Source organism: Rhamphochromis sp. 'chilingali', assembly GCF_963969265.1.
Source record: "Rhamphochromis sp. 'chilingali' genome assembly, chromosome: 5".
NCBI classification, from domain to species: Eukaryota; Metazoa; Chordata; class Actinopteri; order Cichliformes; family Cichlidae; genus Rhamphochromis; species Rhamphochromis sp. 'chilingali'.
Window position 1 is genome coordinate 43,505,169 of NC_137932.1, and position 22,672 is coordinate 43,527,840.

Below are 22,672 nucleotides of genomic sequence, written 5' to 3' on the forward strand. Positions count from 1 at the left end.
TACCTCTGAGCTACTAAACTGAGCGATCCCTTTGTTTGAGCAGCTAATGATAAGGCCACCAAAAGAAAAAGCAAACGCTTCAAAAAATGCTTCAAAACATCACAACAAGCGAGCAAGGAAACAAACAAAGCTCAGAAAACACAACACAGTGTCTGTAGTGGAGACGGTGATGGAACAGCAGCATAACAGATACAGTGTTACAGTCACAGTTGAATCATGTGGTTCTGACTAATCCCTCACAGACACGTTTATTTATAGCAGACAAACATATTCAGTCATTTCAAAGTAACCATAACATAGAAATAGAACAATAGAGGCATAAATGTGATTTTTCTGAGGTCTGATTAATGTCCAGACAAAGAGTTTAGAGAACAAACAAGCTTTTAAATGTTTTCACAGATGTTTTATCATTTCAGGCAGCAATTAACGATTTGATAGCAGCTGCTTTGCCATGCTTTGTTAACCCAAGACACAGCGAACAGCGGAACTGACAGTTCTGTACTATATTTAAAGATTTAAAAAATCAAGTATTCATCCATCTGTGTGAAGCAGAGGGTTGGGTGCTTAGTGATAGAGTCACGTAGTACATTTTAATAGATAAGCCTAAAATAAAAACCAGTGGTGCCTCTGCAGGAGCAGTCTGCACTAAACTGGACGTGGGTGCCTCGTTCTGTACCTGAGAACGGTTTTAATGTCTAAAACTTTTGTAACTTTCAATCATGCAATCTACTCATGTACACACTGAGTTTTTACTTTTTCTGGTAAGTCACCTCATTGTGAACATCACAGTGAAGTATGGTTCAATGAGGAGAGATCATTAGAAAGACCAGCAGTGACAGGGATAAAGGCAGGACGCACTCCACCTTCTTCCCAGGACGTCGGTTGCACGGAGGCGACCGAGTGGGAGAATGACAGATGCACTCTGAGATTTTAAAGCACGTGGAGTGAAGGCTGATCGGCCTAAACACGGTCAGCAGAAAGCTGATTGGAGAAGTCACAATCGTCTTGACAGCGTGGGAAAGTGGAAGTGATGCAAAGCTTAGATTAGCTGCCAACACCTGGGAAACAGACGAGTGACTCTTCCTCATTGAACTTGCACATGAGCTTCATCGTGTTTATAAAAGCAGCGTGGACATGATGGATCATTTGTTCCCGAATGCCTGATTTCTAAATCCTGCAGGTGGTTTCTTTTAAAATAACACAGATTTGTTTTTGACGTGATTGACAACATCTTATTCTTTGAAGCTAAACACACAGTTTCAGGATTGATTCCATCACTTGGTCAGTTTGATCAGGTACAGATAAGAACAACAAATACGTTATTTATTCTGTTTTTGGCAAAGAATGTTTAAATATTTAAATATATGGATTTCAATATCATACATTTTTATTATAAATCATTTTTAGGTGCACAGTGTCTACAACACTTGTGCAATATTATTCAGCAATACATGAGTGAAAACACATCCAACAAGTGTTCATTTACACTTCATAGCCGAGAGCAGGGGTGGGGAACTCCAGGCCTCGAGGGCCGGTGTCCTGCAGGTTTTAGATCTCACTCTGCGTCAACACAGTTCATTGCCAGGCCTCTGGAGAACCACAGCACATGTTGAGGAGGTCATTTAGTCATTTAAATCAGCTGTGTTGGATCAAGGACACATCTGAAACCTGCAGGACTCCTGCCCTCGATGCCTGCAGTGGGACGATCCTGGTCGAGAGATTGAAACTTGTAAAGCAGTGCTCGCTGCTGTTGTTACCAACAGAGGGCAACAGTACACCTGTTTGCTGTGAAAGCTGTGGCAATAACAACACACTGTCAGTACAGCAGTGACGAGGTGAGCATCTTTTGCAGGCCAGTATTATATTCATACATTAAAAGCACTTTCTGTGCTGAACTGTTCGTCAGAGATTTATTGCAGAGTTGTTAAGAAGAACAATCTTTTTAAATTTGCTTCCCTCCCATCAGCACAACAACTCACACTCACACATTTTAAATGCAAACTTAATCTGTTTCAAGCCTCAAGGCCAAACTTCACACATCGCAGTTTTGCATTGATCTGGCAGTTTGTTGTTCTGCTCTGTAATGAGTGTTGCAGTCACAGGGCCATAAGAGGCTCTACTGCTACTCTGATACTAACAGTTTATTTTTGCAGTTTCTTATAGTTGGAATGAGGCCACCGTGCAGTCCAGTCAGCTGGTGAGCAGTGCTGCTTAGTCGATCCAGCTCATGTTCCAGACTTGAGTGTTTAATAGATTATTACACTATAGGTACAGTGAATGTTTCAGTGTCATGAACAGCTCCTGCAAATTCAGCACAAAACAACCAAACCAAGACTGCAGACATTAGACTCCCGGACTGATGTTGTGAGCACAACAGAAAGATCAATGAATAAATTAAGATTGAGGTTATGAAAACTTAATGTTGGACCCTAACAAGTGTTGTTGGCTGCTGACATCATAAAACACCGGAGTGCGCGTGCTGTGAGCGCTGACTTTTAAGCGCGTCAGTGTTTTCTGGCAGAAAGTCGGCAGAAATGACACTCAGACTGAAGACGAGAGAGAATCAGAGAGTGTTTGTTTGCAGGGAGCTCAGCACTGACGTTATATTGCATCCATATTACCCGGAGTGTTACTGAGGGTGGGACAAGGTCACTTCATGGTTGCTGTTTGTCTTTCACGTCCCCAGTTTTCCTGCCACACAGAAAACTGGAAATCCATATTACATGAGCACAAACACACACTTTCAGCAGTTTCTTTTTATTTACAGCATTTCTTTTGAAAGCCTTGCAGCCCTTTACTTAAAACTAGCCAACACAAGCTTTTTGGTTGCCAAAAGAAGAAGCCCCCCCCTCGTGAAGTGTTCAGTCTTCCTGCTTCAACCATGACTGTTTTAATGCTACAGGAGCAGACTGCAGCATTTGGAGCATTGGTGCTTTCTTTTCTTTCTAGTCACACAGAGGACAGCACCTCCCCAGACACCTCCCTCTCCCTCCTCTCAGCTCTTTCTACATCCATGACAGTGAAGAGAGGCTCCTGGGCCGTGGCTGAATCCTGGCGTTGTTTAGCAGCAGTGAAGGGCGTCTTCACGAAAGTCTCGCGTTTCTTCACCTCTGGGTCGGGGCAGAACAGGTATTCATAAAGAGCTGCAGCCAGGGTGCCACCCATTGACGGACCCACCCAGTACACCTGGCACACGGAAAACACAGAACACACAGGTGATCCCGAGGATGCTCAAACTAAGGTCTGCGCTTTCATTTCAATAGAGCTCGGGGACTTTAAACAACACAAACCAAGACAACAAAGAACTTTTCAAATCAAAGTAATACATTTACGAGAGAAACTTGTTTTAGTAAAGGAAGGATATTTCCAATTTTCAAGGTAAAGTTCAAAAGGAATTCACATATTTAACTCCTGAAGTGCTGAGATCAAAGATCATGTTGGAAACAAAGTCCTAGGATCAACAAAATTAAACGTTTGTACAAAATTCACAGAAAAACAGTTGCTGAGATATGAGATAAATCCTGCTCTTTACGTTTCCTTCTTATTTTTTCAGTCATTAAGTGCTTTTTCTTCTATTTTAATAACAAAATCAAACTTTGTGTAAATGCCTCGCCATGATGTGCTGCTGCATCACTGTCTCAGCTTACAAAACAAAAACACTGGAGCAGAGATTTGTTATAGAAAAGGAGAAAACAGAATAAGTAATGAGACTTTGGTTTTCTCAGGCCGCATCTAAGGAAAGTGTCGGGCAGCCCATTATCGCCTGAACCAGGCCACTGATGTAAGTGAAGATACAGATAGAAAGAAAATCCACACAGAAAGACAAAAAGGACAAAGTGGTGCTAACAGCTGAGAGCACCATCATCTGAACTGATGACAATAAACATTCTAGTTATGTGACGGACTCACATCTCTGCTGGACTGGCAGGCAGTGTTTACTGTGATAAATTCAAACTGATGAAAAGCTGTGCCATAAACAAAACACTTCAAATATCCATTTACTTACAATGTTATATGTTAGAAACGGCCTTAAGGGCTAAAATATGAGGATAAAAAGACATTTAAAGGCTGTACTTGTTAAAGTAGAGCTAGAATTCAAAACTTCTCATTGATGTTTTTCCTGCTGCTTGGCTGATGTATCCTGCAGCGCTGTGACACAGAAATATAATGATCAATCAATAATTAATCCAGCCCAGATCCTGTTTTTCACGTAGGTGGAAACAGATCAAATAAACCACTTAAGAGAAATTCTGACTTCACAATGAACTCGTTTCCAAACTTCTGGTTTTGGAGCTCCGAGCAAACATGTACAGACTGTCTGCAGCATCTGCATCCAGAACATTTTCACATCATGTCCTGTTACACTGTGAATTTTTGGCTTACTGTTCCTGCATGCCAGCGTGGCAGTGTGGTGCAGTGGGAAGCACGTCTCACTGAGAAAACCCAACATCCCATTTCTTTTGGTCAGAAGTTTGCAGAGATATTTGAAGAAGAAAATTCTGAAATTCAGTTCAGTTCAATTGTACTTATATAACACCAAATCACAAAAACAAGGTGCTTTATATTGTAAGGAAAGGACCCCACAATAATACAGAGAAACCCCCAAATCAAATAACCCCTGTGAGCAGACGGTGGGAAGGAAAAGCTCTTTTCTAACAGGAAGCCTCCTCGGGCAGGGCCAGGCTCAGGGATGTGCAGCTGCAACCAGCTGGAGACGAGAGAAATTTACACATGAAGGCCAAAAATGTCTTTAGAACAAAGTTTTACTTTTAAACCAAGTCTAAGTGTTGCCTGGCGCAGCTGCAGGGGGGAAGCGGTGCAGTGAGCTCAAGGGGGCGGGACCGGGAGGCAGGTGAGCCACAGGTGGTGGCGACTGTGTGATGACAGGGTCTTCTTTCTTTGTCTATATAGTGACGGCAGAGAGAGCTGGACCGGACTGTTACCTGTGCAGAACTGTCAAATAAATACAGACACATTGTGTGTAGCGCATACTTCACAATCTCCTTCTTTGGTTTCTTAATTTTGAAAATCGCTCCTTTTAAAGTCTGGAGGGGACGTGACTCATCCATACCAGAAGCACCGAACTGTCTTAAGTTACAAAGTTAAAACTAAAACAGCAGTGACATCCAATCCAGCGATGCCAGCCCCACAGCAGCAGGTACAGGTAAAAGTGCGAAGGCAGAGGAAATGAAAGAGAAAGTGTCTCCCTGTGAAACGAGACAGTGCTGTGTGAAAATGATGAGAAGCAGAAAGAATATCAAAGCTGTACAAAGGAGAGAGACTACAACAATCTCCAAGATCAAAATCTAAACAAGAAATGACTTCAAAGCTGAAAGAGCACACAAAGACCCAGAATACTAACGAGGCGTCGGGACAGCAGCGCAGACTCGTTTCAGTTTCTCTGCTTATTGTCGAAAAGAGCTCAGAGAGAATTCGTCTTTGTTGTTGGAGAAAACTTTCCAAACAAAAAGCTGGCATTGGCCACATTGGTACAAAATCCCCCATCGCATCCAAAAAGGGTTGAAATCACCAACACTAACAGAATCAGCTGCAAGATGAGTTTGATATCAACACAATCTGACGCACAAACGACGCATCGTCACCTCTGTTAGAGCCCATCTATAGAGAAATGTTTTGATACTGTTTCAGTTATTATGCTACATGTTTGATTTTGTATAACATGTTGTTAGAGAATAAATGCTGCGCGTTTGTGTCGGGTAAGAAAGCATTACAGCGCATGTGTGGTAGCAGGTTAGAGTGAGCCAGGACGGGAGTGTGCGCTGCAGCAGTAAATCGGTTTTTGTTTGTATGTACGAGTCAGAAATAAATCCGAACAGCTCACATTAAGAACTGGAAGAATTATTTTTTCAAAGCTTGGGACAGAAATTCGCCACTACAGCCTCTGATGTACGAATCCAACAGACAAAACAGTTATTTTTCTTATGTTCACTTATCCAAACATAATCAATCAGGTTCAGCAGTGACTCAAAGGTCGTCATCACCTCGATCAGCTGAAGGCCTCTCAGTTTCGTTATGAATGTGTCGAAGCATGTGCGCGATCACACACACGGACAGGTCTGCTGCTAGAACACGGCCATGTTTTACAAACCAAGAACGAACTATAATATTAGCAGAGGTTGAACACACAGGACAAGCTTCAAGGGAAGCAGCGCAAAGGCCTGCTGTCAGCTGTAACCTCGAAGCCGTTAAACCGCCGAAGAACGATTAAAGAACAGGAAAAAACACAACACATTGTAACTCATATAAAGATGCAAACTGTAACAGGTAAACACATCATTTATTTGTATCTGTATGGAGACGTCTCCAGTTTAGCTGTTGTTGCAGTTGCTATGAAGACTTCCTGTAAACAGCACTAATCAATGCAGCTGTGTTGCTGCCGTGTGCTGCCTTGCAGACAGTGTCAAACAGCATGCCTGCTGCTGGAAACGACGCTATAAAAACAAAGCATTGTGGACCAGACTCTTAATGACCTGAAACTCCCTACAAAGCTCCATAAAGCTGAGGGCAACTGCAGATTCTTATTGAATTTATGCCTATAACTATTTCCACACATTAACTGTATAATTTCTGAAAAATATTTGGGACTGAAATTACTTTCAAAATGGCAAAAGGTGCACTCACTCTGCATTTTGAATATTAATCAAAATGTTGTTACCCAGTGGTTTTCCCAGGACCATGTGACCATCGCTGGGCCGAAGGACCGAGCAGGGTTCATACTGGCTCCAGTGAAGGGAATCTGAGGGAACAGTCACAACCAGGCTATGAACCTCACAAGCAAAACAACAAGCCTTAAAGGTTTGAGTTAAGGACAGCTGGGCTTCGTTTTAGGAGCCTGAAGATGCTTCAGCTCTCACAAGCAGTGGTTAAAGACCTCCACCAGCTTTTAGAACTGCAGAAGCTTCTTGGATAAGCAGTGAAACGTTTTCATGAGCTTAAGAAGAAGGTCAGCTGCCTTTAATTCAAGCACCGATGACTACTGTGAGCTGGAGGACTGACCTGTCTCTTAAACTGATGATCTACCAAGTGTTGTCACATCTGGCTCCATCCTGTTCTCCTGACTTTGTGAAAACACTCAGTAACCATTCAGTCGTCTAACCGACTGAGGGACTGAAACAAGCAAATCAAAGTGCTTTCACCGTCCACACTAACAGTCACAGCTCAGTGCTCACTGGAGTCTTTCACTGGAGCTAAATTACATACATCAATAATGTAAATCCTATCTCTACACTACAAATCACACAGTTAATCACATAATTGAAGGTTGGCTTTTGTGGCTTCATCACAGCTGCAGTAACGTGAGAGACTAAACTGGACCTTCCTCTTTATGCTGTTGGTTCCTCTTTGAATAGTTTTGATTCTGCTTTAGAATTATTACATAACACTTATGAATTAACACAGCATGCATGCTTCAGGTTTTCCATCAAACCAAAGGGTGATGTTGAAGTGTCGTATCCACTCTGCGGTGAACTGAGCTTTGAAAAAGTAATCTGTAACATGTTCACATAATAAGCTGTTCATGATTACAATGAACTGAATTTCTCCCACATCACGATGAATCACTGCACAGGTGTCTGGGTACTTACAGCAAACAGATGACCAACACAAACAGAAAGGCCGATAGCCAAAGCAGATGAACCTTTGAGATCTTTACGTTTGTGGTCACAGGTGGCAAAGATGGTGAAGATCAGCTGAAAGGTGATGAAGAGTTCTACGACCAGGGCGGTACCCACAGAGATGCTGTCATTCACCTGTGTGAGTAAAACACACTCACGTGAGCATGTAGTCAGATGAATGTATTCACAGGCAAAAGGTCGGTAGTGGAGAATAAAACTGTCACACATAGTCACACATTTAAAGACACACACTCCTGCTCTTACCTCAGTGACTCCCATCCCACCCCTAACAGCGGCTGGGGTGATCCCGTACAGTACGGCCGCCCCAACTGTGGCTCCCACACACTGGGCCAGGAGGTAGAAGACTGCTTTAGCCAGGCTCAGCTTCCTGGTCACAACCATGGCTACTGTGACCGCTGGATTGATATGAGCCCCGCTAATGTGGCTGAAGCACCGCACCATGGTGGCAATAGTCAGGCCAAAGCAGAGAGAGATGAGCACGAGGTCGGGGTGGTGGGGATCCTCAGTGCCCCAGTTGATGGTTGAACCGAGGCCAAGCAGGACAAAGATCAGCATGGCAGAGAACTCAGCCGCCACACAGCGCCAGAACTCCTTGGTCCAGATGCCCTTAAAGGCAGTCATAGCTTTGTCTTGAGTGAAGCACGATGGAGGCCAGGACTGAGACTGTGGTTTACAGGGAAAGCAACACCTCCTGGAAGAGAGCGTAGAGGCAGGAAACATGCTGTGAGAGGGGGTTGTGGCCTTTTAATGGGGAGATAACACATGGACAACGTGTTGGTTTCAAAATGGTCACGATGAGTGCGGCTCACCTGCATTTGAAAAGAGAGAGAGAGTAGAGCAGGTTGGCCACCTCATTTGTTAGTTTTGAGCTTGAGTGGTTCTGTGCTTGCACCCACTGTGGACCGAACCTTTCTCTGCTCTGCACCATGGCCTGAGCTTTAATTTGCTTTGTAAACTGTGTGACAGGAAAGCTCACTTTCTATTTCACTGCAGATAAACAAGTTCACACTATTCAGGCTGAGGGGGTCTGAGAATTACTATCATTATACTGTATCAATGCAATCTACAAGGAGGGAAATACTATTCTATTCTATTCTATTCTATTCTATTCTATTCTATTCTATTATATGACTTTTCTTCTCATGTAATATTAAGACTGTTAACCTGCCTAATCAAGATTTAACTCGTCAAGCATGGCTCAAAAAAGTATGTGGATGTTCTAGTTTCTGAAAGTGTGATGTTTTTAGTGTTTGTCCAAATAAATAAATCACAGATGCCTACCCTGGCTGATGGGGTAAGGGCACCAGGTGCATATTAACAAAAACAACATTAATAATATTTACTAAACAACTTTAATATGAACTAGATTTTGACTCGTGGCCTCATCATGAGATGGTGCTTCCAGGTAGCTAATAAGGAATATCCCACTTAATAGGCTTTATCAACTTCCCGTGCTTTAATGGTGCATACCAGATTAACAAACTAATGTTTTTTTGTAATTAGTTGCAGTGAGAAAATTACACAGTGGGCTTTGAGCTTACAGAGCCCTTCAGGGCGTGAACCAGTGTGGAGAATTGCCCACTCTGCACAGTCTGCCCTCATTTCTATTTTTAGCTTTCAAATGCCTTTTAAATTTCTATCTGAGCTTTTGGATTGATTGCATTTGTAATTGACCACACAAGGATGCTGCTGTATACTAAAATCTGCTTAATTACATCATGATAAATGATCAAAAACTGCAAATTAATGCATACAAATTGTAACGGGACAAATGATGGGTCAGGGACTCTTCTGGAGGGTCAAGCAGACCCTGCAGATAATTAAAAAAGATAAAAACCATGGGGAGCGATCCAAAGATCCACTGTCTCATTAGCTACTCTAATTGGTTTCAACCTAGATGTTCATGAATTTATTTTAATGAACCACATACTTTGACATTAAATCAATCTTTGCTGCAGACGATAAATGACTGAAAGCTAGCTTTTTGGTAATAATGTTTAAGCATGTACACTAACAACACCGACAGAGCCACAGATCTGGCACACATGGCCAGATCAGTCTTTCACCAAGACTCTCAGACTCATTTGTTTGTAGATCACAGTGGTTTCTTTGTCTGTTTGATCTATCTGGGAACAATGTGATACCATCCGAGCCAAGAATTTCACACAGTGCAATAATTGTGTGGGCCTCTTTTTGATTTTGTAGCGTGTGCACAAAAACAGTGCTACTGTCATACATTTGAAGGTTTATGTGGAATCCAAGTACAGAAAACATTTTAGATGTACTGCTGTGTGCAGCTATAGTTAGTAAGGTTAACCCACAACATAAAATGTAAATAGACATCAGAGTTTATGTAAAATCAGAGGTCTTATTTTATTTACGAGACATGCTGTGTTTTAAAAAGGTTGTTAGATCTTAGATGCAGTGTAAGGAGCAGAGCTGAAGGCAAAACCTGCCCAGCTATGTTCCAGCCCTCAGTGGTTATGAGTTCTGGGTGCAAAATGAACACGACTGCAGATACAAACCATAAACAGAGTTTCACTGTGAAATCCACTAAAAAGTTGATGTTGACAAATCCAGTGAGCAGATCCTGGAAAATCATTTTTTTCTGCTAATATTGAACATATCGTCTACATAATATAATCTAAAAGTGAACATGAAACCCATAAAATTATCAGGAAAGTGTTTAGGTCACGGGGCAAGAAACATGAGCCCCATAAAACTGGAACTCTATTTGCAACCGCTGAGGACGCCCCCTGCTGGCCATTCAAAAGTCTGTCGCGCACTTTTGCCTCACAGGAAGAAGGTCCTGAGTTGGACTCACACTAACATGTAAATGTGATCCTTTTCTTCAAAAACAAATAAATTCTTCATTTCTCAAGTTAGAAAACATTTTGTTTTTAGCACCATTAAGCTTTAATGTGACCCACAGTAGCCCGGATTTTATTTGCCAGATTCCCTGCAGGATTATTATTTATTTATTTGGAGATGGAACAGAGAGGCAAACACTCAGGGCGGATTAAATGATTATGATGCAGGTGTTTGCCTTTCTGTTCCATTAAAAATATCCTTTATTCCTATAAGTTTGTCACTGTTGCTCCTTCATTTATTTATACAATGTAAACAGAAGAGAAGAGACATGAAAGCCTTCTATCGCTTCTCAACAGCAGCAGTAAAATAATAATAATGATAATAATTCATTTTTTTCTTAGCGGGAATAATTGAATATCCAGACTAACGAATTTATATTAAAACAAAATAAGCATTAAAATAAGGATGTAAACTACAACCAACAATATTATTACCATTAATGGCCTTAATGTGAATATATAATTTAAAACAACCTGAGTTGAAAGTATGAAATTGATATTTTTCAGCAATATAACATTTTGCTCTATAATCAGTTCTGGAAGCTAAAACCAAATGTGTCGGCCCAAACAAAACGTCTCCTACCGTGTTGTTGCAGCTCCGGTGAGTCTTTACGCGTGTACTCACCTCAGGCGCTCCAGAGCCCCGCCGCTCTCCGTCATGACTCCACCAGCAGAACGGCTGTTTCTGGCTTTTATAGCGGGGCTCTGTGCGTGAAAGCACAGTTTGTCTGTTAGTGATTAGGGTCTAGCTTGGCCTGGTCTGACCTCGATGGGCAGAAATGGCAGAAAATGAAATGACTGTGGAGCAGGGGCGTTTCCAACATTTTTCTGTGAGGTGGCATAGAAGGGGTACAGAGAAGGGCTCATGCAGATTGATTACATGTTCAAGAGTCTTAGGTACTATTCACAGTCCTACAGGAAATATGTAAATAAAATATTTGGGAAATGACATAAGGAGATTTAGTGACTTTGCCCTGTACTGGTCCTATACATGGTCTTGCACCACCTCCTTGTACTACTGAGGTTGACACCTGCGTGATTTCTGTTGTGAACTGACACTTTATAAATAAAACTGAACTGTACTGAACAATTAATGTGAGTTTTATAGTGCACAACGAGCAGAAAAGATCAGACAGAGCATGCGATTCCAGCCCAGACTTACAGTTTTATATTCTCAAAGCCATTTGTCCTAAAAGGCCGACCAAAAAACACTGACATGAAGCAATGAGAATGATCCACTAAGACTTAAACATTTTATGAAGAATATTCTCGCAGCTAACAATTGAAGATTGAAGGCAGAGCTTGGAGATGGTAAACAGCAATTCATAGCTCATATATTTTTCATTTAGGAAATATGGCTAAGGTCAGACATATTTTATTCATACTTCTGAGTCATCCCTTATTACTCATCATGCGCTCTCTAGCACCCAAATTTTGATAATGCGATTTCAAATCCTAAATAAAAACTCAACAAAACAAAACTCAGTTCTGTACAGACTCCCAGCTTTTCTAAGCTGATATTTTGCAGAGTTATCAGTAGATTTCTGCTAAACACAACAGCTTGCATGGCAGCAAGTCTGCTCTGCATGTTGTCAGTATTATTATCTGTGAGAGAAACCCCCTTCCGTCATTGCTACTGGATAAATACTGACACACTGCTGAAACACAAAGCTGCTACTGTTTATGCTTCTTCAAGCAAGCTGACAGAGCAGCCCTCCTTTTCCTCATCACACACAAACAAACAGCCACGTTATCTCTTATATAAGTATTACACAAGATCAGTCATATATACAATAGAGGCACAATGTGTAAAACCAAAAACAACACACTCACAAAATCTCGCTAAAGGGCCGCAGTCCAAAACTAGGGTTATGTAACGTGCTTAGTGGCAGAGAAGAGACAAGAGTATCATCTACTTCTGTTTCTGTTTGTTCTTGCAGCCGGATGCTGGCACTGTTACAGAGTTACAAATCCTCTGTTGTAACGCCGTCTGGCCTAAACCCAGCGTTGGTCAAGTTACGTGAAAAAAGTAATCAGCAACTAATTACTGATTACTTCTCAAGAAAAAGTTATCCCATTACTTTACGGATTACTTACTTTCAAAAGTGATTAGTTACTTAGTTACTTTTTAAAAACACGATACCCAACCTGAATATGTAATAAAGCAACAGACCTTTCAGCCCAGTTCTACTTGTCTGCATAATCCATCATGTAACACTGAATCAAATGGAAACGTCTCTTTTTAAAACTTGTTTTATTAGTTTTAATCTTTTAACTTTATGCACATTGCATCAAGCAAAAATGACAATATATGCAACAGTCTTTGACTTGAAGACATTATTTACCATTTAAAGCCATGTTCTGCATATTCCAGCATATAAAATAAAATAATGCTTTGTGTTTACACTCTTTCAAATAGATGAAAGTAAAACTTCAAAGCAGCTCTGAGTCCTGTCGCTCTTATTGTCACCTAGCAGGAGTGGGGCGGGTGGAGGTTTGCCCACAGCGGTCCTGTCAGTGGGGGGTTTCTCTGTGGATGTCACGTTCCCGTGGCAGCGTGAGATTCAGATTTGAAGTTTAATTTTTCGCTGTAGAAAGAAGTTTTCTTCCCATGCAGGGTGAACAGCAGACGCTAATGTTTGTGTCACTTTTTACAGAATCAAACTCAAAGTAATGTGATTACTTCCACGCTTTAAACGCTGCATGGTCGTACTCTCTCCATCACTCCATGTTATCCATGTATGTCGCAAAAAAGTATGACGGTTTAGTAATGCAGTAACGCAGCATGCTTACGGGAAAGTAACAGTAATCTAATTACTTTTTTCGCAATAGTAATCCCTTACATTACTCGTTACCTGAAAAAAGTAATCAGATTACGCCTTACTGCCCATCTCTGGGCACAATAATGAATACATTTGGCTGTTTGGCTTATTGCTTGTGTAAACCCTTGAACGCATGAATAACCTTATAAAGAAACGTATATGAAAACAGGACCAACGTCACTGTGTTCGACCACACTGGTATCTGTGCTGCTCTTTCTTTTCTGCAGGTGGATGTTAAACCCGTATTAAATACACAAGCAGATCAATTCTGGGTTTATCGTGCATTCCCATTTCTTTTATTTTAAGATTTTACTATATACTTTTTAAACCTTTCATGGATCAGCACCACCGTACAAGCTGAGCTGCAGATTGCAAAAATATTCCGTCGAGGTGGCTGACGTCCTGGACTAGCTGCTCCAGGCACTCCCAAAAACCTGGATGAAAACCCGGAGCAATCCAGCTTTCTCTGTTAGTGCTCTCAAACTGTGCAATGATCGCCCATGGCCACTTTGTTGCCTGTTTGAGAGCAGTGTGTTCTTATCTTTGCCTTTTATTTTGTTTTTATTGTTTTACTGATTGTGTTGTGTCATGTACAGCACGTTTTTCAAACTCTCAGCTTTAAAAATGCTCAATAAATCAAACAGGACTGGGTTAGATTGAAAATCTATTCTACAAGCTGCATTTATATGCAGGTGGTCTTTAACAGCTAACATGTTAACCATTTAGATTCCTCCACTACTTCCTTGCAAAGGCTACAGCACATAAGTATGTAATGTAGTTATTTGGTCTATTTCAGTAGTTAACTACTAATTAACTTGTGGTGGACGGTAAGTAAACACATTTACAGAAGTGCTGTATTTATTCACAATTTTAAAGGTAGTTAAAATCTTTACATGACCCTTTTACTTCACGGTCAGAATTTAAAACGTATCACTTGATGCTGTAGTACAATCACTTGTTATCCGTCAGTCTTTAGAGCCTCTTTGCTGCCACTGATTCTCTTCCAGATCCTGTTGCCTCCAGCTGTTTATTTTCCTTTTGAGGGAGCACAGATGTGAAGGAAAAGCTGTTTGCCGTCGTTACCTAAAAATCATTCCTATGAAAAGGCAAAACAGGATAACTGGTGACTTGAAATTTAATATCAAAAGCATAACAAAAACTAGTTGTGTGTCTTGTGACCTTTACAATGTGTACCTGTTATCGTCTTCGTCTGTTTTCATTCCTATTTGAATTCCTCTCTGTGCTTCTTGACAGACACCAGGATTTCCTTCTGTCTGGCAAGAATGCAAAACTGCATTTTATCCTAACATCTGGCTGATGTGTGTCACTTTTCTTGTCTCAGATGAGTGAAATGCACGGTCCTCATCTGACGGCGATGGTCTCAAAGCACTGTGGTTTGCTTCACTTTTAGATTGGAAACATTTTCTTTATGAGCACATTTGTTTTGCACCTCGGTCAGTGTGCTACATCACAGAGGTGATATAAGGTAGACCCCTATTACTGTAGGGTCTGCCTTACAATATAAAGCGCCTTGAGGCGACTGTTGCTGTGATTTGAAGCTGTATAAATAAACTTGAATTGAATATACACAGCTACAGGTGGAGATCAGCGGAGCAGCATATACTGCAATATTCAAACTAATTTGCTAAAAGGAAAGCACACGCTGGTGCACAGGGAACCAAACAATGCTGAATTTAATATACTTAGAAAACACGCCAAACGTCAGACATAAAAGCTTTAGTGGTAAATAATGGTGAAAGTAAATACAAATGTCATGTGTTCACACTTCATGGGGCAGCTGAAGGTCACAGCACTGATTTGTCCCAGTCTGCTGTAACACAGGGCGCACACATGCTGCTTAAATCAGAGCAAGGTTTCCCAACTAAGTTTGCATGCTGCTGTGCAATGCTGAATGTCTGCAGTGCACATGTTGGAAGATAAAAGACAACATGACTGTTTTTATTTTTGAACAGAATAGCACATGTGCCCTTCCAGTCCTGTGCGATCATACTGTTCGTTTTGCCCTCTTATTCTGTACCTTTGTTCTGACTTTATTGTTTGAACCTGAGGGCTGGATGTGCATGAATAAAAAAAGGAATGCTTGGACACTGCTAGCATCATGGTCAGGTTTTTGACGTGGCTTTCACACAAACGCGAAGCAGAAGATGAAGCATCGCCAAAGAACATATGATGACGCATATCTTACCTTTGGCTTCACCTGCACAACGGTGGTGCCAAGTTATGTCCACATCCCAGACAAACAGTATCCCACAGCTTTATGTTTTTAAAACCCTTTTGCAGAGAGAGAGGCATCTTTTGAAAAATCTGTTGATAGCAGTGTTGAATATTCTTACACAGTAAAGACAACAAAAAAAGAAAAACGAAACAACTATGCATGAAATAATTGCACCACAAAGGTGGTTTGTTTAGTGGTTTATTTTACTGCAACCTGTAATTTATTGCAGTTTACTTTTATTTGTTTAGAGTGTGAAATAAACTGCAATGGAGTTTGAAAACAAAGTATGGGCGTGTGTGGTTGGAGGGTGTGTTTGTGCCGGGGGTGTTCTTGTAAAACAAAGGGGGGCACGTTTGTGAACCACTGGACTAACTAGTGCTTCACAAACATCAAATATTGGAACATCCATTAAAGAATTAATAAAATGCAAAAGCTGAAGCTTCAAAATAGCCTCTCTTCAAAACAGAGAGTTTTAAATACAGGAGCCATCTCTTACAACGGCCTCATCCTTTATAATAAAAGCTCGATCAGTTTGAAGCTCTGCCTTGACCCAAAGAAACTTAAGTGGGCACAATTCAGTTTTCTGTTTATGATCCATCTGTTTCACTCGTACAGCTCAAACTGAAGTTCACGAAGCCTTCAGTAGAGGGCAGTAGAACACTAACCAAAAAGACATACATACAATAGAGAGGGCATTATGTTCTCTCCTCTTACATTGTGTCTCACTTAGTTTCAAACTCAGCAGTGGTAATTACGATCTCCTTCTTTATCAGTGATTTTCTGGAGGAAAAAAATCTTTTCCACTATGCTGAGGCAATTATTTCTCTGTCTCCCTCACACACTTCAAGTGTCTCTTTCTCTCTCACACACATGCACACTGATTCTTGTCAGCTTCATGGACCATGGGGGGTTCTGTTCTTGTCCCTGATTGGCTGATTGATTCTCACATTTCCACAGCCTGATCATTTCCTCCTCTCCTGAATATGAATGTGTGCAAATGTCTCCTCGGGAATATGGGGTTTTCTCAGTGTGTGCTTGTGTGTGTCTGTGTGTACATGCACTCAGATATACGCTGGAATTAGAAGCTTATAAAAGATTGAAAATACACATACAAAGATTTCTTTTTTGTGCAAACAGAATAAATATAATTATAAAACCACAGAAATGATGCTAGTTAGTCCTGTTATGGTAACAGATGTTTGATGATGGTCTTTGGTCGCACATGTTCGAGGACTTGATGGCTGTCCATCATGACTAATATCAGTCATTTTAAACTCTGAGGTTTGAACAGTGACACTTTGACTTATTAAGGTGCAATGTTACACACAACGGGTATAATTACGTTTTGCTTTCTTAGCAGTAGTGGGACTTGGTGACAAAGAGATTACAGGGTCATTAAAATGAGAGTTAACTCCGTTAAAGGATGGCTGAGGCTTGAGGGATCTCGTTGATTGTTTTGTGACCTGGCCTCCAAATTCCCAAGATCTCAGTGCAAATGCTGGAAGTCTCATTCACAGAACCTCAACCCTGCAAACCACAACAACCCGAAGCCTTCAGTCCAGGCACCGTGGTGCGACGGGGCATCCACACAGGAAGAGAATAGCAGCCATGTGACAATCAGACACCATGAAATTTCAAATCAATTCAGCCACTTGTTGAAATAACTTTGAGACTAGTGATTGAAGCTACTAAACTCTAAACTCAGGTGGTGAGGGTGGGCAGGTGCTTCTCCAACAGCATCACCATCAACACAGGAGCATCTCAGGGATGTGTCCTCTCACCACTGCTCTACTCCCTCTACACTTCAGACTGTGTGGCCACCCACGGCTCCAACACCATTGTGAAGTTTGCTGACGACACAGTGGTGTTGGGTGCCATCTCCAACAACGATGAGGCGGCCTACATGGATGAAGTGAAGAATCTGGCATCGTGGTGCCAGGACAACCACCTCCAGCTGAACGTCAGCAAGACCAAGGAGCTGGTGGTGGACTTCAGAAGGGGTCAGCACAGAGACTACAAGCCCATTATCATCAATGGAGCTCCAGTGGAGAGGGTGCAGTCCTTCAAGTATCTTGGTGTCCACATCTCCTCAGACCTGACATGGGCTGCCCACTTTCAGGTCCAGACCAAAAAGGCTAGGCAGCGCCTGTATCACCTACGACAACTGAGGAAGTTCAGGGTCTCTCCAAAGATCCTTAGGATTTTCTATACAGGCGCTGTGGAGAGCATCCTCACACAGAACATGACATCGTGGTTTGGGAACAGCTGTGTGAAGGACCAAAAAGCTCTCCAGAGAGTGATCCGTACAGCAGAACGCTGCTGCAGGATTGCTCTCTTTAACCCTGCCTGGACTGACAAATACTTATTCATTTTACCGAGTTTAATAATCTTACAACCGGAGTTGTACTACCATGGTGAGGGTCCTGTACAGCCCAAGAGAGCTGCAGCATCTTCCCTTCGTGTTTGCTTCTTGGCGAAGAAGAAAAGGCCTTTCACAGATTCTGAAACAATGAAATACTGCATGCTGGCCGTGGTGGATGCGGTGAAAAGTGAGTGTGACATCTGCTATTAAAAACGTACCCCTGTAGGACAGTTCAAATATTCGTAGAGTTGAAGTTCTGGCGTCAGACGAGTTTGAAATGCTGTTAGATGACCTGAAGAAAACTGATGTAATGTCTATAGCAGGAGATCACAGACAGAACTGATAATGCCCAGTTGTGCGTATATGTCCGTTTTTTGGATGGGAAATTGCTCGGCTTACTACCGTTAGAGGGACACACAGCTGGCGAAATGATGTTTGAGAAGATTTCAGCTCTTTTTGAGGAAAATGGTCTGGATATGAAGCGTGTCTGTATACTTGTGACCGATGGGGCTCCATCCATGGCAGGAAAATTATTTTAATTTGAAAGGGAATTATCAAAATGTTTTTTGTTATTATTATTATTATTTCAAATGTGCAAAAACTAGTTTAGTTATAGCTCCCTTTTTTTAAATGGACCTTTTGGTGTGCATTTGTGAGAGGTCACCAGATTTACAGGGGAATAGGAATAAAAAAATTACTTGTTTTTCAGTACAGTTGTGTGGGTTGGAAATTGATCATGATCTGCTGCTTCCTGGCTTCAAAAAAAATATCTGGCCCAGATAAATTCCTCGGTTTGAAAATCTGGCCCAACTAACTTCGTAGTTGAATAGCCATGCACTAAACCAAGGCACAATGTACATTTCAAATTCCTTTAATTTTAAACATGTTTATATCGTCTATCCTGTAAAATAGTCAGATATCTATTCTTATTAATGTACAGAATTCACCTGCTTGCTGCTACTACTGCACATTCACCCAGTGTATATACTATATATATAATGTTCTTCCTCTAACCCCCCCAATTTTTTTGCACATGTCGAGGAGCGTGTCAGGCTACATTTCACTGTGTGTTATACTTGTATAACTACGCATGTGACAAATAAAGAACCTTGAACCTTGAACCTACTAACAGTGGGATCAATCCATACAACTGGTGACTGAAGGGCTTACCACCAGTGACTGACTGGCTGGGCTGATGTGCTTTTAAAACCGTGTGACACCTCCAGGGGTCAAAGGTCCATTTCTCCATCAGGTAGGTGGTTTTCATGCTACCTCATCTGATACCCATGGATACCATTTTAAAGACGGGGCTGTACATGGTTTAAAGTGAATAAATGAGATGCAGATAAGTCTGGATGTACTGCTCTGCAAAGCAAACTCCAGGAGCTTAAACAGAAAGAGGCTCAGTTACATTTAGACAAAATACTGTCAACTTCCAAACTTACACTTGTTATTCTGAATGAATAGGCCAATACATACATAACACACAAAGTGCCTGAATGATACGAACAGGGACTATCCAGAGCTCGGATTTCATAGGTAGTTTAATGCTTGGTTTGAGACAACACCAACCTGCCAAAATTCATGCACTACACAAATTCATGTGCAGTGAGCATCATTTCACCTGCTAAAATCAATTCAGTTGGAGATCAGGGATATAAAACATATAACATTTAACATCATCAGGTACAATCAAGTCAGCTTGTCAAGCCCATTGAACTTTTAAATGCAAAAGAAATGTTTTCAGTCAGTCAAAACAGGAGCAAAGGATTGGTACGGAGTCACAAAAATACATGTGAACTCTAAATAGATTCATGCTGTCATTTTGTTTAATTGCTGTTTATTTCGATGACGTACCCAAGGACGTATGGATACGTCTAGAAGAGAGGGCAGTGCACTTTTCTAACCAGACAGCTTAACACAATCACGGAGAGTAAAAGGATACCTCAGGAATAAGGAAGAAGTGCACTGGTATCGAATGGAAAGTTGAGATGAGACTCATGCAGAAGACGTATGAGGTCACTGATACATCGTCTGACAGGTGTGGCAGGGCTCTGCGGACGATGACGTTCAGAGACAACATTGTGATCTGTAGTGAGAGCGAGGAGCAGGCGGAGATACGCTCTGGAGAGAAGAGGAAGATGGCAGAGAGACCAGCTATGATCTATAGTTTGGAGATGGCTGCATTAACAAAACCACAGGAGACTTGCATCTGGAGTCACCAGGATGAACAAGCTTAGAAACGAGTACATTAGAGAGCAGCTTGGAGACAAAGTCAGAGAGTCAAGGCTGAAATGGTTTAGACGTGTCCGGAGGAGGGATAGTTGATATACTACACATAGGGTCTTAAATATGGAGCTGCTGGACAGGAAGACCACAGAGAAGACTCATGGATGTAGTGAAAGACTAGAAGAAGAGCAGGGACAGGGTGTGAGGGAAGCAGATGATCTGCTAGTTCTGTTTATCAGCAAATATATGTAAAGCCTGCAAAGGGGCTGTGGTGTTTGGTTTGGGCGTGCAGGAACCTCTGTAATAAATGTATATTTGTCATAAAGGAAACATTAAATATGCCTCGCAGTTGCAGGTATTAAACACCTTCTGTGTGTTTACTTTTTCATGTTCCTCCATGGCAGCAAGGACCTTTGCAGAACTGCATATTTATATGGATCAGACAGGCTTCCCTCATTTGTCAGGGCGAGCTTGTTAGTGTACTGTTCATCTGTCTTGTGCAGACAAAATGAAAATGATTACAGCAGGAGTCTGGGTGATGGGTGAGTTTCCCCTTACTTAGCAATCAATAGATGGAAGTTTTGCACTCAGATACACGGCTGCTGTTTTAAAACTGCTTTCTGTTCGTCATCATCATACATCATCAAACCGATCTATACCTGCTATAGAGCGTCCTGTGAAAAGCAGTAAAACACTGAAAGTTTTTGCAGTTTCACTGCTGCATGTTTCACTTTTGCTTTAAACGCTGATTTAACTGTTTCACAGACACTAAGCAACGAACCAGACTGGAACTCTGTATTAGCTGCAACAGAAGACGTGACGGAGCACACGAGCAAACCCAGAAAGACTCTGAGGAGCCAAAGAGCCAAACGAAGGCTCAAATAATTCACTTAAATAAATATTTAAACGTTTTCAATCAGGCTGTGAATCTGAAAAATAAAATAAGAAAGATGAAATCTTGTCGATATAGGACAACACATGGTAAATATTATAACGTTAATGTTGGTCACATCTTACATTTTGCTAAAAATGAATGGGAACAACACCGTTTTTAGTCTAAACACGCACATTCATTATTGCCTATTGTGTACAGTGTTTCTGTAATAATCGTGGATTTAACTGAAATATGAATTTTACAGTAAAGACAATAATAATCTCCGGCTTCTGGTTTCACAGCTGTGGCGAGGACCACGGGCTGTTTGTGTGCTGTGGTGCTTGATTACACTGACATGTGATGACAGACGAATGAAACCAAGCTGGGGACTATCTGCCTTTCTTACATGTAAAATATAATAAACAATGAAAACTATCATTTGGTAAAAACTGACATTGCATTCATGCAGCTGACACTTGAATCCAAAATGATTAGTATTTTTTTATTCACACACACAGTTTAGGTGAGTTCCCACAGAGGCTGAGCACTTGTTGGTCCTTCCGCCTTCACTTCAATGTGCTTTTTTTGAATAAATCCCCCACAGTGTCACCAGCAAACCTCCTCCATGCTTCACAGTGGGAACTATGCATGTAGAGATCATCCATTCACCTTTTCTGCATCGCACAAAGACAGCAGGTGGAACCAAAGATCTCAAATGTGGACTCATCAGACCAAAGCTCAGATTCCCTCTGGTCTAATGTCCACTCGTTGTGTTTCTTGGCCCAAACAAATCTCTTCTGCTTGTAGCTTTTCAGCTGATGTAAAGACGTGTCTGCTACTGGAGCTCTGTGGTATTTATCTGGGCTCTAATCTGAGCTGCTGCTAACTTGTGGTTTCTGAGGCTGGTGGCTCCGCAGCAGATGTGACTCTTGGTCCTCATGTGAGCCAGTTTCGTCGTAGCGCTTGAGGACTCAGGAAGTTTCAGGAATTTTCTGGACCTTGAGTTCGTTAAGTAATGATGGGCTGTTGTTTCTCTCTACTCAGCAGATTGGTTCTTGCCATAATATGAATTATAACAGTTGTCAAGTAGGGCTGTCAGCTGTGCACCAACCTGACCTCTGCACAGCTGATGGTGCCAAACACATTAAGGTGGCAAGAAATTCCACAGATGAACCCTGACAGGCTCACCTGTGACGTGAAACCCTTTCAGGTGACATCATGAAGCTCACTGACAGAAGGATGAGGGTTTGCAGCGCTTTCAACACAGCAAAGGAATCTAATATATAAGACATGCTTAGTTATTTATTAATATTTTATTTGCTTCCATTTATCCCGTTTCATGTATTTGATGTCTTCAGTGTGCATCTCTCATTCAGTGAGAAGTTGTGTCCCAACCTTTGACTTGTGGTGTATACATTATTATACCTGTGCTTGGAAGGGACCTAACAAGTTTCAGATTGGTAGTTGTAATAAAAAAGAAAAGAAAACGTGCTTCATGTTCCTCTTTTAGCCGAGCCACGTCTGACTCACCACAGTTAATCTGTTCTTTCACTGGAAATCACATAACCTACTACACATTTATTGGCTCCGACTATTAAACAAAGCAAATATAAACAGAAAGAAA

At 41.5% G+C, this 22,672-nt stretch overlaps 1 protein-coding gene across 1 annotated transcript; it reads right to left on the bottom strand.

The window, feature by feature from the left end:
* Window positions 1–2,949: 2,949 nt before the first annotated feature.
* Window positions 2,950–11,185, bottom strand: LOC308397323 (aquaporin-4-like; the record flags this gene model as incomplete). Its single annotated transcript, XM_080883177.1, has 5 exons — window positions 2,950–3,186; window positions 6,677–6,757; window positions 7,605–7,769; window positions 7,899–8,346; window positions 11,151–11,185. The coding sequence occupies 5 exons, from the start codon at window positions 11,183–11,185 to the stop codon at window positions 2,950–2,952; spliced, it is 966 nt and encodes a 321-aa protein (XP_080739303.1).
* Between the last annotated feature and the right edge of the window lie 11,487 nt (window positions 11,186–22,672).